Below are 12,493 nucleotides of genomic sequence, written 5' to 3'. Positions count from 1 at the left end.
TGACAGAAATGTGACCAAAATGCAAGAGCTTCTTGTACTATTGAAAGACAGATCATACCGGGATAGTAGCAGGGTTTGGTGGTAGCTGGCTCCTCGACACGCGTTTTGCCGTCTCGCTTCCTCAGGAGGAGTAGTTTTTAATGGGGGAACATTTCCAGTTTTTAAAGGAAGATTTATCTTATGGAGGGCCGGGAGTCATGTGATATAGCAGGTTATCCATGGTCACAATTTGCGGCTCATGACAAATCATATACGGCCACGTCACTACCGCTTCTGCTATTCCCCTAAGTTTCACGTCGGAGAGGGCAATCCTAAGTCAGTTACGGCAAGGATTGATATTGCCGATGCGCAATCTCCTTGGAGACTGAGGGAATCATTAGGGCTGCTAGACCGTCATGCACACTGGACCATAATCAAAGTGGGACGCAGGTAATGCTCTTAAGTTATGCTAAAGTAAGTGAGGGAACAGGGGAGGAAAATGGAATTATGAGTGGAATACATCTATTAGCTAACCACCAAATTAATTCTATGGAATGAAGTAAAGTGCCTATAATTCAATTCATATCACAATATAATATATAAGTGAAATATATCTATTACCTAACCGCAAAATTAATAATATAAAGTGCTGATTAATCAACAAGTTGGAAGGCTGAAATGTCAGCCTGTATTTGTGGGAGGGGCGTCTGACCTGTCATAAGCGCCGGTTCCCGTCACCTCTGGGCGCTTCCTGTTCACACCCACCCCCCCTTTTTCTTTAGGGTCCACTTTAGGATATGCCTACTTCTAGGCTTACCCACAACTCAGCCAGCATAGGGCAGGGGTTAGGCGCTCCTCCTCGTCAGTTGCCTTTAGCCTCTACCACAATATAAAATAAAGTGCCTGAAGTGCCTATTCATCAATTCATATTACAATAAAAAAAATATATAAAATTAGTGCTATCTTAATCACAAATCACCATAATATTACGATCACACTTATAAAGTGCTACTTAGTGCTGTTAAAAATGTATAATTAATGACGAGTGAGTATTTACACCACAATAAACACAAATTGGTAATATTGCCTCTATAAAAAGTACGTAATTACAGTGTTTATACTACTACAGTATTGCCAGAAAATTAGGTTAAAAGCATATCATTATGCAACCCCAGTCCCATTGTTACTCCCTGTCAATAATCTAATGACATCCTAATTCTTTTAGGACGTCCCTTGCTGCTTCAATGGGAAAAAAAATCAGTCCTGGAATGAATGGCTCCTCCACACTTCCCTTATATAAATTATCTATGAATGAAAAAAAAAAACAAAGCTAATGGTTACAAACTTATTAGACTCAAATAACATTAAAAATACATCTTTTTATTGTATTTAAAATAATGGAACCCTTTTATCTTGTTGTTGAATAAATATCAAATTTTAAACTTTTGGGAATGAAGTTTACTCATTTTTTATATTTTTTGGTGTGTAGTGATGTCACAATAGTGGCAAAATGTGCACAATAAAGTAACAGCACAGGCATAATGTGCACAGTAATGTCACAGTGAAGTAAAAAGGCTCACAGTGATATAACAATAGTATGATAACAATGGTGATGCCAATGTGCAGAAGTACATAAGTGATGTCACAGCACAGATATAATTCAAAATGCACTCTTCCATAGACCATATACAATAGCACATTGTATGTCTGAATGGAGGTGGGCCCCTTTACAGATATGTCAGTTATAGCAGCTATTCAATATATACATTCTTCATATGTGGTAAGGATTCCTAGTGGTCATGAATGGCACAGCAATTTCATAAAGAATTGTTTAAAATTATTGTTTTTCCAAAGTATTTATTCTCCTGGAATTCCTTGATTAAGCGCTATAGGTAGCAAAACCTTGTTTCTTCGATTAATAGATTGGTATAACAATGGCCAAAGGATAAAGAACCATCACACGGTTGTTGATAAGGTAAAACTATTAAGAGTAATAAAGGGTAATAAAAATTAACTAATGGTGGAATTGCACAGGCAGATTCTCTGGAATGAATGTTCCTGCGAACGCTCATTCCTGACAATCTGCCCGTCTAAAGGTGCAGCCCAGTCCCTCCATGTATGAGTGAAACTCTAGTTCATCGGGTTAAACCGTCATTCGTGCAGACAAGTACATTATCTTTTCTGGGCAGCAGATTGTACTAACTATTTCTGTGCACTTATTAAAGCTGATGCAAGCACTATATATGGACTAAGTCCTCACTCTGATATGATAATGTCTGAGACACTTAGTCAATATATTTTGATCAAAACACATCTAAGCCCACCTACCGAACGTCAGGACGAATGCGCACCTAGTATCTTGGGAGTAGCATTCCTCTGCACTTTTGCCCCCCTCCCCTATCCAATGAGCGCCTTAATTGGGTGGTACATATGGCTGTGCTTGCTCCTCCTCCCATTGGTTGCTTGATGCACATGGAGGTTACTAGGAGCAGCACACCATATGTGCGGCGTCTGCGCTCCTGAACATAGAAGCCCAACGGCTTAGGTAGGTTTAGCGTAGGACCCGCCTGACCTGAGACCACCTTGACGTTCGGTAGGTGGGCTTAGATGTGTTTTGATCAAAATATATTGACTAAGTGTCTCAGACATTATCATATCAGAGTGAGGACTTAGTCCATATATAGTGCTTGCATCTGCTTTAATAAGTGCATTATTATCTTATTTCTGTGGTTTTCTTCAATAATATGGCCAGGGACATCCGCAAATTTGTATCATATCGTGCAGGATGTTTTTATCTTAGTTTTTTCTGTGATTTTTTTGTTTAAACATTTCTGTGCCCAGAAACAATGCGTCTTCATGAGCATGAGCGTTCGCAATAGCGATCCCTTGTCCTCATACTGTGGAGGTGATCACTGTAAATGCAGCGCTTCGCATTTTTCCCATTTGTACCTTATATAGAGCCATTGTAATGTTCAGCATAACATGCCCAGTAGCAATAGGAGGAGTATGAACACAGTGTACTTCTAGCTTTGAGATTTTTGACTCGGGGAATTAACAAGTCCTCTGGCAGAAAGTCTGTCAAACAAGAAATGACGATTGAGAAATCTTTCAGTGGAAAGCTGACAAAATGCGGCAAGACAATAGGAGATTATGAAACAGATGAGCGCCAATTCAGTCTCTCATGTTATATAAATCTGTTTAATTATACGTCATGGATTAGAAAAAAAAAGTGAATCCTTTCCAAGTGACACAGAGGGAGGTTGACACTATATGAGGCTAAACTGTTATTTAACATGTACAACCAGGGGTGGACCTGTAATCTTCTCCACCTCTAATCCAGCTTGTCACCTGCACAAATATATAAACTGACAACCTACTTATAACTTTACACAGCTGCAAGGACAAGAAATCAACTACAACTTTTCGACTGTTTTTCAAACTTCTTCAAAATGAGGAGAGAACTTTGTTCATTAACCTTTTACAGGGCTGTATTTGCCGAATTCCTAGCCACCTTGATCTTTGTGTTTTTTGGACTGGGCTCTGCTCTGAGATGGCCAGCTGCTCTGCCAACAGTGCTACAGATCTCTTTGGCCTTTGGTTTGGTGATAGGTACAATGGTTGTGACAGTGGGACATATCAGTGGAGCGCATATAAATCCAGCAGTCTCGTTTGCCTTTGTTCTTGGATCTCAAATTTCAATATTGAGAGGTATTTTCTATATCATTGCCCAGCTTCTGGGAGGATTGGCTGGGGCTGGTATCCTATATGCGGTGGTTCCACCACCTATCCGAGGAAACCTTGCAATCAACACGGTAAGTACAATATGTCATGATGAAAAATGATGATTGCAATGGGGTGTGCCACCATGTAGCATGTTATCTACTTCCAGCCAAATGTAAAAAAAAAAAACAATATAAATAAGTATTACTCCTGCCAATTTTTCAGCAGATGAGCACTAATGAGCGTTTGTAGTAAGCTCATTAGCGATCATCTGGCAGTCTAATGCTGCCGCTGATTGCCCGATGAACGAGCAAACGCTCATTTATAGGGCAATGTAAATATTATGACAGGTTAAAAAATCTTCGCTTGCAGGCGGCAGATCGTAGTGTCTAATCACTTTCTGCTGCCGGCAAACAGTGATGAAGTGTAGGGAATAGTGATGGTATAACGATCGCTCCTCCCATACTGATGCATGTGATAGCAGCAGTCTACTCTGCTAGTGAGCAGGCGAATGCCGGAAAGGAACACTTCCTTCCCAAGAATCGCCTGTTAAATTGGGATATCTAAGGCAGCATTAATATAGCACAATATAAAAAAATATATAAAATAGAGTAAGCAATAGTATATTTAATAAGGTATTGAAATCAGTGGAGCGTTAAGGTCTCATCACCTGTGCGGAAAGCTTAAAATCTGGAAAGTTGGTGACTCCAATATCCCTAACTCACTTACCATAGTGGTCGAAGAAGCTGAGATAACAGGATTTTATTGGCCTGGAGTTCGAAAACTGGTGATCACCAGGGACTTTCATTGGCTACTAATGCCTAAAGATCATATATGATGACCACCAGCTCTCTAGTCAGACATTGCCACACTAATCCCCATATCTCAGCTTTTAGGACCAGTGAGTGTGATATGGGAAGAGTATACTCAGTTGAACTGACAGATTTCGAAAGGCTTCGGTATTTGATGGACAAGATCATGATCTTCATAAGTCTGCACTGATATCAGTATTTGAAAAATTTATTTTCTATATGAAATTATATCAGAAGCTTAATATTATTTGCTTCTCCATAGAGCTGGTTGTATAATCTGATAATCAGTTGGGCTCAGTTATTGTAAATGTTATCATCTAAGTAATCTTCATTTTACACGTTATCAATGATCTCTCAGCTTTTTATGGGAATTTTTGGCCTGTATTATTTGCTCCGCTTTTATAAGGAACGCAATGTATGACATAGTTATTTGGAAAAATAATTTACAAGTCACTAAAGTGATTCAATAATAATTGTCATTCTTTAAATTTCTCAGTACTAAATGCTCAATAGTCATAGATTTTATGGTAAAGATTAATAGTTTATATGTCCTTATTTATCTGGAAACGAATGTTCCTCCAGTTTTCTCATACTAAGCCAGATTTTCCCCTTTCTATGTAAAATGATAGTATGGTAACCAAGTAGGCAAGGATTTTGATACCATGTTTCATTTAATGGCTTATAAGCCACTGAGCTACGGTAATGCAGTACAGTGGCATGCAGTCATATGGAAAACTCACACATAACTTATCATGATATTATGAGGTACGCCATATAACATAGTCAGATCTTCTGTATTGACATATAAATAACTTCTAGTCATAGTGCCGTATTCTGCAGCACATAACATAGGAACATAGATTTGTCCATCAGTGGAAAGAGTAATAGGAAGTTAATCTGGCTTTCTATTTCTCTGTCTATTGATGGACTAATGAATATTCTCAGTATCTTCTAAACTTCTTAATATGTTAAGTGGTGATCATACATGGCCAGCTGTCTCAACAGCACCAAAGTCTGGAGATCATAGTAAGGATACCCAATTCATAAGAGGTCCAAGCCGTCAAAGCAAACAATCCTCCCACTCCTGTTTCCCCAGCTAGATAACATGGGGTCATATATCTTTATATTAAATCAATGCCAGATTGTCTACATGTTATATAATTATTTTACAGACCATGAAGACTAAATGGCATAATTGTTCTTCTATCATATTATGAGAGATATTCTATTGACATACTATTCTACATTTCTATATTCTATGCATGATTTATCATTTTAAGGCAATTAACTGTCAAAAAGAAATGATTTTCCTACAAGTTCATTCCCTATCATTTTGACAAAATAACAAAACTGATTTTAAAATTGAGGTTTAACCTTTGGGGCAGACAGGGAACAAAAGTGCTAGTGGCATGTATCAATACACAGCATCAATAGTTCCGAGTTAGTGACAATTATCCACACATCTCGTTTGTAGAAAAGATTTGTTATGGGGTCAGAAAGGGAGATACCATCTAAAGGCGCTTTTGCATGTACTTGAGAGCGTAGCTATTAGAAAGGAACTGTTCATCCCTGCTGATCAAGGTCGGAATGAGCTACATTTACATGCAGAGATCGCCTCCATTGTACAGGGATCAGTGATGGCTACTGCTATTGCTTGTCCTCATACAGGTTCATTGTTTCTGGGCAATTGAATGTATTGTGTTAGTGATTAATTAACCCAATGAACAAAAGTTTTGCATGTTCATCAGATGATCGTTCAGAATATTATCGGAAATTAGCATTGATATTAATGTTTGTTCCCGATAATCAGCCTGATCGTTGTGCCGTGTAAATCCACCTTAAAGGGGTTATCTGATACTAACAAATACCCCCTCATTTGCCGGGCCTCTAACACTGATTTTACTTACCTGGCTCCCCGCTCCCTGCGCAGCTCCTGGTACTCGCACAGCCGCAGCTGCTTCTCCCCATGCGTGGATGAAAACATCCGGTCTCGGGGGGAGCAGTCGATGGGAGGCGGGGATGAGCCTCCATAGCGACACCCGCAATGCTAGGGGGGCTCTTCCCCATCACCGCCTGTCCGTGCGAGGACAAGGAACGGCAAGGGGAGCCAGGTAAGTATATTGTGTGTGAGGGGTCTGGCATATGGGGGGGGGGGACATTTTTTAGTGTCAGTTAAGGCTACTATCACACTAGTGTTTTTTTGCGGCTTCGTCATGGATTTGCAAAAATGCTTCCGTTACAATAATACAACCGCATGCATCCGTCATGAACGGATCCGATTGTATTACCGTCTATAGCCAAGACGGATCCGTCATACACACCATTGAAAGTCATTGGGGGACGGATCAGTTTTCTATTGTGTCAAAGAAAACGGATCCGTCCCCATTGACTTACATTGTCTTGCTCTGCACCACGTAGCGGACAGAAAAACGCTGCTTACAGCGTTATTCTTTCCGCGATGGGGGACGCAACCAAACGGAATGGAATGCATTCTGGTGCACTCCATTTTGTTCAGTTCAGGTTTGTCCCCATTGACAATGAATAATGACAAAACTGAAACGTTTCTTCCGCTATTGAGATCCTATGACGGATCTCAATAGCGGAATTGAAAGCGCTAATGTGAAAGTTGCCTAACCTTTAAAATGAAGGGTATAGTTAGATTTCCATCTCGATTGTATAATCCCCACTATTCAGGTCTTCAGGATGTTGTGCAAGTATCTTAATCCAAAAAGCAAACACTATTCATACAGCTAAGCTGTATGAAAATAATTATAAATGATGCAAGAGGGGCATTATATCATGCAAATACGCAGGATTTATTTAGAAAGTTGAACCCTACAATTAAAATCTAAGACCTTTGACCTATAGTTTCCAAAAGTAAAAGTATAAAGGATAGGTTCCTCTTTCTGCTTTGCTGACCAAACTCTTGTATTTTAGGTGATTATATTAGCAGTTGTTCCATTACTTATACTATTAGTCATATTGTTTAGTCTATGAACTCAAACAGTTTGATACTAGATCAAACGTAGATACTAGTTATCAGTAAGAAATTCCCTACGGTTAGCCTTGGTAGTCCTGAAAACTACCCCATATAGAGTATTGTTGGGTGAATCCATCATCTTCAGCCAGGTCAGCCAACAATCTAATATGTATGGGGAGCTCCCAACTCTCTACTGACATTAGGTATCAGGGAAGAGAAGGATAAGGTGCACTGAATTTCATTATGCAACCCTGTTGTTCTCAGAGATAAGCTTGATGCTTTCCTCTACCTTCTCATAGAAAACAAATATATACTCAGTTGGGCCAAGTAAAATGACAATTCACAGGATAAAAGTAGTCTGAAATGGACGATTTGGACTATTTTGGGGGACCATTGTTTGAGAATTATATGCAGTCATTTACAATGGTCAGTGGTACACTATTTTCTGACAAAAATATGATCTGTCAGGTTCGAGTTTTATTCATGGTTAGCTAAATCTACTACTAATATATAACCAAATCCGACTAATCATTTGTCATTTTGTGCAAGAAATCAGTTTTTTGGTCATATTTTGGTTCTCTGAATATACTGACAATATGTTATCTTTTCAGCTCAGTAACAATACGACTCCAGGGGTTGGCTTCGTCGTTGAGATGATCCTTACCTTTCAACTGGTTTTGTGCATCTTTGCATGTACTGACAGTCGCAGGACTGATAATATAGGCTCTGCAGCCATATCTATTGGCCTTTCTGTTACTTTGGGTCACCTTGTTGGGGTGAGTATAACATATATTATTTTCCTATAAATATATTTGCCATTTTATGTACTTTCAGATAAGTATTTCTGCTTTATTTGTTGCCATAGAATTATGATTGTGATCTTGTGATATAGGTGTCTGACTATAATCAAAGGGCACCCTTGATTATGTGAATTAGAAGAGATCAGAAGTTTTGATATGTGTAGTGTTTCAGAGCCAGACTGTATCATCTTCTTTTTCATTTTGGATGTTCTCAGAAATAGGAAACTTCAGTCAATCAACACTAGGTTTTTCAGTGTAGCAGGGGTACTTGGGAGAGATATTAGGATTTTAAGAGGAGACTGAAAGTTTAAGGTACGGTATTGGCTAAGTATTATACAGGGGAAGGAGCAGAGAGGCTAAGCAAATATTGTCTGCCAAGCCAGTTTCACACTGCTGGAGCCTGTAGGAACACTCAATATAAGCGCTCTTAAAGTCTTCATTAGCAAAATGCACTTGCAGCTGATGCCACTAGAGATGAAGTTAGATCGTCATGTACTATTCTTTGCAGGGACAGATACGGTTTAAAATGGGCCTGTTTGGGACTCCGAATTCCAGTTGCATAATGGCATGCTGGTGGCTTAGTGGGTCCAAACAGGTAGACAGGTTTCCTTTAAATATAATTGAAAGAACATTCTGAAATTCAGTTCTTAAATTATTGCCTTATCATCTGGGTCCATGTTATATGAAAACGTGCAGTACCAGTAAAAGGGAATCCCCCAGATTGTTCTGATCGCAAAATGAATAACTTAAATCTAATTATTTTAACTTTTTTACTATCATTTCATTTATTTATTTTTTTATATCTTAGATATACTTCACTGGTTGCTCAATGAATCCTGCACGCTCATTTTCTCCAGCAGTCATAGTGAGAAGTTTTCGCAATCACTGGGTAAGCCAATTTGAATATGTTTTAACATTTTTTTCAATTGAAATAATAAAAAGAGATTATACAAGAAAAAAAAAAAGGTAATGTAGATAGATAGATACCATCAAAACCGTTACACAGACTAAAGTCATTATTCCTATCTCATATATTTATAATTTTCAACATAAATGCTTATTTGTTCCATCTTCCATTTTGTATTGTAGGTCTTCTGGATTGGGCCATTAGCAGGCGGTGCCATAGCCTCTTTAGTATATAATTACATTCTCTATCCAAACGTAAGATCTCCCAGGGAGAAGCTGGCCATACTTATGGGTACCGATGAGCCATCAAATGCCTGGACTGAGGATCTTGAACAGCACAAGAGACACTCTTTGGAGTGTCCTGACCGTGTAAATAAGCCATTCTCTATGTAACAAGAATGGGTGACATAGTAAATGGACAATGTATTTCAATAGCAAAGCCGGGGTTATCATGCCAAAAAGCTGTTGATATTTGGAAATCCAAAATTTCTCTGTGGTTCTGCTATGCCAAAGCACAGATGGGTTTGGTATTCTCTTATATTAGACAATGACCTTGCTGAAAAGCAAAGCTTAATTTATTAATGAAATGTAGTTTAAACATCAGTAAGTGTTATCTATGCTTTAACAAACATGTTGATTCAAATTGGTACCAGTCCAACAACCAGCATGGACTCCATAGCGGCATAAATCACAGTAATCATAATAACTGTATAGTGCTACCAAATACTAGTAGTGGCTAAGAAGACCATTAAGTACAACCTTTTAATGCTTGAAGTTTTAAGCACTAGACCCCATGTACAAAGGTTAACTTTGGCCCACCACCTAATAACCTTACATATGCAATGACATCACAACGTATTGATGTCGTCTTTTCCATAGTAAATATCTCCATCTAGCCTGAATAATTATCATGTGCCTATGGACTGCCCCAAAATAGTGTTAGTATTCTCTTATATGGAACCAGGGCCTATGAGACCCCAAGACGACATGTCCTGGTTGTGATTGCTACTTTGAAACAATTATCAAAGTTGTTAAAACTGCTGCTTAATAAACTTAAAGAAAATGCAACATTAGTTTTTACCCTTATATTATAGTTCTCTTTTCAGTCATAACTAGGTTTTGTTTACGTGGGGCAACAATCCTGCTCTTACCCTGTATCTAAATACCCTGACCAAGGCAGAGTGGTCTGTTGGAGACTCTTGGCACCCAGAACCCAACCAGATAACCTCACTACACTCCTGCAAAATAATGCCCTGCAGTGTGCATCCAACAAACAGTTTATTATTTTTTTAACTAAATCTGATTAATAATGCAAAATGAGATGGAAATCAGCACAGTGTCTTACTAGCTCTGATCTGAATTCCTTTGAGACAGATTGGTTGCCAGAGATATACTGGCTGACAGGATTGTTAAGCTTCACATTCTCGGCAGATCTTAAATCGATCTGAGAGCAAGGGAGGGCCAAAGGAACCTGGTGGTATTTAAACCAGTCATTCATCTTGCTGCCATATTAATTCGATTTTTCTAAAATGTACTTTTATAGTAGGTGGGGATTGGGGAACCCTTTTAACATAGTTTAGAACAGTATAATATACTGTATAAATTAAAGTAAACCTCCATTCTTAAACATTTACTTTAACCTAGTATGTTTACAATTCTGTGCAGGTAACTTATTACTAGTAAATAATACTAAGTATATTTATAGTGGCTGGTGCTCAGTTTTTTAGGCTGCTCTCCAAATCCATTGTATAGACATGCATGCTAAATCCAAATCACCAGCAAGTTCCTCCGGAGGGGGACTACTACATACTATGTTTACATTTAAACAGGGGCGGACTGGCCATATACCTTACAGGGAAATTTGCTGGTGGGCTGATGCCTAGGGGGCCACCCAAGCCCTCCTCTCTGCCACTGACCGGGTACATAATGAGCCAGCGACCGTACATATCCTCCTGAATTCATCTGCTGGGGCCCACATCTCACCTCTTAAACTTCCTACTCCATATCTTAATGAGAGACAACTGGAGGAGGAAAGAAAATGCCATCTATTGATGGCCACCACAGATGGACAGCTATTGGTGCAATATATCCCACTGTGCTGCACTGTGGTATATGGTTCTAATGGTATGGTATTTTACACTATGGTATTGTTGACCCCCACGTACTTGTGTTGCCCCGCCTTGTGTCAGTTTGGGGTCACTTTAGTTTTTTAGTTTTTTTTTTACCAGGGCCACTTTACGTTCCCAGTCCGCCTCTGCATTTAAAAATAAAACAGTAAACATTACAGCTCCTCTAGTGGTGGTTGCTGGTGCAGGGGATTTGGAGCTTGGTATCAGAAAAACTAGGCTTTAATCGCTATTATATATATATATATATATATATATATATATATATATATTAGGAGACTAACAATCACAGAATTTTTAACTTAAAAGTGTCATAGTGTTTAAAAGGTTATTCACTTTAAAAATAATTTTCTTGGCCAGAGCTCCTGGGAGAAAGGATAGATTAGTGTTGATACACATGTTGGAGCAGATTTATTAAGACATGTCATACAGTCTTAAATAAAAGTATGAAAAAGTAAAATGTGCCAGTGCACCAAATTTATTAAGAGGTGTACACTTCTAAATACATTTGGCATGTAATGGTCTGTCCTGAAAAAAAATGTGCCAAAATTTGAGCCATTTGCCGGCTTCTCAATCTTTTTTGTACAATTTACATTTTTTGTAGTCGTCTTGTACAAATTGCATCTTTTTAAAGTAAAAGAAAAAAAGAAAGAAAAAACTGCTGAAAATTCGCCCAGTGGTTGAAATTTGAAGTATATCTCATTGAAAACCCACTGACTGATGCCTATGAGTTGAAGCATGGTCTTAAAAACAAAAAGCAAATTGCCACGTTTGCAATAAATAAGCTTTGTAGTTCGCATACAGTGTTAAGTGTTAATAAAATGATAACAATGATTGTGATAAGAAGCTGTGGATATGATTTATTACTGATGAGTTTTAACACAATACCTCTGGTAGACCTTTTTTGAGAATGAAAGACTCCGGGATAAAAGAAGATGTATGGTCCAGTTTCATGATAGCACAAAGGCATTTACAGAAAATGTCTAAAAATGCAATTTTTTTTAAAATTAACAATCAGTGTACAATTTAATTATCATTATTTAGAAACTCTGCTCCCCACAGAGTTACATGATGTACTTATAATGTATCCCACACTATATTTGCAATTTTATAACTGCATTTATGTTGATTGTGAGAATAAATTTATTGTATTAAACTTTTTACTGGTTT

General features: G+C 38.3%; 1 protein-coding gene across 1 annotated transcript; it reads left to right on the top strand.

The window, feature by feature from the left end:
- Nucleotides 1-3,380: 3,380 nt before the first annotated feature.
- On the top strand, nt 3,381-12,484 carry LOC122932783 (aquaporin-5-like). Its single transcript, XM_044287388.1, has 4 exons — nt 3,381-3,791; nt 8,103-8,267; nt 9,100-9,180; nt 9,381-12,484. Exons 1-4 carry the CDS (start codon nt 3,429-3,431, stop codon nt 9,588-9,590), a joined length of 819 nt encoding a protein of 272 aa, XP_044143323.1. The 5' UTR covers nt 3,381-3,428; the 3' UTR covers nt 9,591-12,484.
- Nucleotides 12,485-12,493: the final 9 nt, after the last annotated feature.

The sequence above is a fragment of the Bufo gargarizans genome, chromosome 3, assembly GCF_014858855.1.
Source record: "Bufo gargarizans isolate SCDJY-AF-19 chromosome 3, ASM1485885v1, whole genome shotgun sequence".
In the NCBI taxonomy this organism is placed as follows: Eukaryota; Metazoa; Chordata; class Amphibia; order Anura; family Bufonidae; genus Bufo; species Bufo gargarizans.
The sequence above is the reverse complement of the archived record's forward strand: the minus strand, read 5'-3'. Positions and strand labels throughout refer to the sequence as shown.

Bases quoted from the DNA above. Each gene is read 5' to 3' on its own strand.
- LOC122932783 (XM_044287388.1), top strand. From the start codon at position 3,429: ATGAGGAGAGAACTTTGTTCATTAACCTTTTACAGGGCTGTATTTGCC. The intron at 8,268-9,099 runs GTGAGTATAACA...TTTATATCTTAG, and splicing joins CTTTGGGTCACCTTGTTGGG to ATATACTTCACTGGTTGCTC. The intron at 9,181-9,380 runs GTAAGCCAATTT...TTTGTATTGTAG, and splicing joins GAAGTTTTCGCAATCACTGG to GTCTTCTGGATTGGGCCATT.